The following is a 3,259-nucleotide window of genomic DNA, read 5'->3' on the forward strand; positions in this document are numbered from 1 at the left end:
AAGAACAATATTATAAGGTTATATAGCACATTATACAGTAATAACAAAAATGCAGCTGTAAAAGAATAACTACAGCAATTACATTGAACTTTACAGAACATATGTCTAATGTGTGCATGAACATTAAGTAGGAAATGTTTGCATAGCATTACAGGAAACGGATAATGTATGGGAAACAGCTTATGTAGCTAGCACTCAATATCAAACAAAAATCTGTTACAAAGTCATATTCAAGCTATAGCATGGGTCAGCTACAAAGCAGTGTTTACAGTCAGAATTTTGTGATTTGAGTTTTCAGTATTTTCTTAAAAAAGTAACTAACTCAGTTATTATTTTCAAAATAAACAAATTATTTGCTAAAAATAATGAAAACTGACTTGTATATGCTTTGGGAGGTATACGTGATATGCATTACAATTTCTCTTGAGCACAGAAATCCTGTATTTTTGTTTAACAATCTGAAAAGAAATTAAGCTAAAATATAAGATCTGAAAACATTGTGACATTCTTTTCTCATGGTCACCAAGAAATATCCACTCAGTTGTGAGATGAAAGCAGTTCATAGCAAAGTCTGCTTACTACTATGGTTTGTACACTTTTAATACAATGAAACTGCCAGGAAGAGCTTGGATGAACAAGATTGTCATTCATCGCAGCAGTCAGGTGGCAGCATTTTAAAACCGGTGCCAAAACTGACAGTATCAGCTTGACAGAGAAGCCTAGCATCTGGAACAAAAGACGACACAGTTCTGCTTAATTGGTTACTGTATAGATTGTAATGCCCCACACACACACACACACACACACACACACACACAGAGTGTTTCAATTTAACGGATCGTTCAAATTCTTTCACCCTGCTAATTATGATCTTACTATGGATGCTAAATGCCTACACAGAAATCATACATTATTAATAAAAGTAATACTGTACTATACTGTACTACTAATACAAGTACTACTTTTATTAATAATGTATGATGTACTACTGTACATATGATAATAAATATCCATCTGAACTTGAGGACATTTCAAGGACAGATCTGTCAATGATCTGATAGATTTAACTTTAAATAGCTTACCTTTTGATGAAACAAGTGTCAGTAAAATTAAGGATCAGTGATGAGACCGATGGAGCTCAGTTACTTACTCAGTGTAGAATTCCTTGCAGCTTTCATCGCAGAATTCGTCACAGCACACACTGCAACATGTTAAGCACTTGTTCTGGCAACGTTTAAGGCAGCAGCTATGTAAGCACGGGTGGCAGCATTTTAAAGCCAGTGCCAAAACTGACAGTATCAGCATGAGAGAGAAACCTAGAATCTAGAACAAAAGACAACACGGTTCTGCTTAATTGGTCACTGGGTAGATTGTACGGTAATGTCCCCCATCTAACAACAAAGGAGAGACTCACCCCCCAACAACAATAACACACACACATAAACAGTCTCTCTAACAAGTGTTCAATCCAATCTGTGGGATCCTTCATATAGAGAACATCATACATTATTAATAAAAGCATACAAGTACTACTGTCTATATGGTATTAAGTGTCCATCTTGAGGAGTTGAAAATTGTGTGTCCATCATTAGACAGATTTAACTTGTAAGTAGCTTACCTTAGAAATGCTAATGTAGTAACTGCAGACTTTCTCTGATGAATAAGCATAATTTTCGTTTAGTTTGCCATACCTACATTCAACATATCTGCCATCAGTGAAAAACAGGACCACCCAAAGGAGACTTATGAAGACACTGGTCCCAAACGTCATTGCCCAGTGCACATAACAGCGATCTTTGCACTGATGTCTTTCCTCCTGTCCTTCCTGACTTTCATCCCGTCTTTCAACACATCCTTCCTGTAGGTTCTGACATTCCTCCTGTCTTTCCTGACCTTCATCCTCTCTTTCAATACATCCTTCCTGTAGGTTCTGACATTCCTCCTGTCTTTCCTGACCTTCATCCTCTCTTTCAATACATCCTTCCTGTAGGTTCTGACATTCCTCCTGTCTTTCCTGACCTTCATCCTGTCTTTCAATATGTCCTTCCTGTAGGTTCTGACATTCCTCCTGTCTTTCCTGACCTTCATCCTGTTTTTCAACACGTCCTTCCTGTAGTTTCCGACATTTTTCCTGTCTTTCCTCCTCTCTTGTCTTCTTTGATCCATGCGATTTAGACACAATGTAAAAAGTGATGGTAAATGCAGTAATCCCAGGGATTATCAGGTAGAACCAGAAAATGATCTCTCTAAAGTCTTCACGGCAAGGGCATTCAAAGTCATTCTCAACTATTTTTTCTGAGCCAATAAGTCCAATGACAATCAATATCATGTGATAGGGAAAATTTTTTTTTTTTTCTTTTTCTCCAAACATGTATAGAACGGATTTCCAATCCATTTCTAGTTACAAGGCAAACAAGAATATAAACTCTTGAGCGTGCAGGTCGTAAGACATCAGCACAAGCAGGTTGCGCAAGACAGCCCAGCCTTCACTACTAGGAAGAGTGTCACTTCCCTTCATAATACAGAAAGCCTTGTGGTCTTTAGTTTGCCTCACAATTAGACACTTGTGAACCTGCTGGCACACTGAACAAAAAACTGAATTTGTCTGCTTTTACCTACACAATGTTAAATCTTATTATGTAAAGATCCTCAGTCATATTAACTCTGAGAGCCAAAAATCAAAGTCAAAATGTTACAAAAATTAATTTTATTTTTAATTGTCAAGCTGGTTATAAATTCAGTGGGAATCTTACATATAAATATATAGAATATGTAAGAAGGCTACAACTACATAAGCCCTTCATGATAGTAGTAGAGTATTACTACAACTCCCTAAAGTCCACGCATGGGAAATTTCTGACAATTAAATTTCTGAAACTGAATAAAAGGGCTTTTATATTACTATAATGAAAAAATACAGGAGGCTGTCAAAAACAACACAAACAGTAGAAATTTTTTTAAAGAGTTAAAAATACTCCCAATACACTGTTTTTAAATTCAACATCATTTCTAAATTCAACACTGAATGAGGTCTTGATCTGACTGCTGTAGTTCAATCATGTGAGGTCTTTTTGACCTACTTAAACTGGAAACCAATCAGGGTGCTTAGGTCTTATGTCTGACAGGATGTGGTTGGCATATAGCTACTTCAGATATAGAAGCCAGCAGCATGAGAAACAGAAAACAAAAAGAAAGATCTGTAGTCTGCATAAATTCTGTGCTAGAACACCTATTCATTCAATATGTTCATAGAATAGCT

General features: G+C 36.4%; 1 protein-coding gene across 1 annotated transcript in view; it reads right to left on the reverse strand.

Moving 5' to 3' along the window:
- The window catches only part of LOC113583957, a 2,698-nt gene extending 260 nt beyond the window's left edge, over positions 1–2,438 (reverse strand). The window contains exons 1-3 of the mRNA XM_035521559.1: positions 1,619–2,438; positions 1,151–1,323; positions 1–726 (exon numbers count right to left, since the gene is read on the reverse strand). The exon at positions 1–726 is cut by the window's left edge and continues 260 nt beyond it. Coding sequence (XP_035377452.1) covers positions 720–726; positions 1,151–1,323; positions 1,619–2,395 — 957 coding nt within the window. The 5' untranslated portion in view covers positions 2,396–2,438 and the 3' untranslated portion in view covers positions 1–719. The remainder of the gene's footprint in view (positions 727–1,150; positions 1,324–1,618) is intronic.
- Positions 2,439–3,259: the final 821 nt, after the last annotated feature.

The sequence above is a fragment of the Electrophorus electricus genome, chromosome 22 (assembly GCF_013358815.1).
Source record: "Electrophorus electricus isolate fEleEle1 chromosome 22, fEleEle1.pri, whole genome shotgun sequence".
Classification (NCBI taxonomy): domain Eukaryota; kingdom Metazoa; phylum Chordata; class Actinopteri; order Gymnotiformes; family Gymnotidae; genus Electrophorus; species Electrophorus electricus.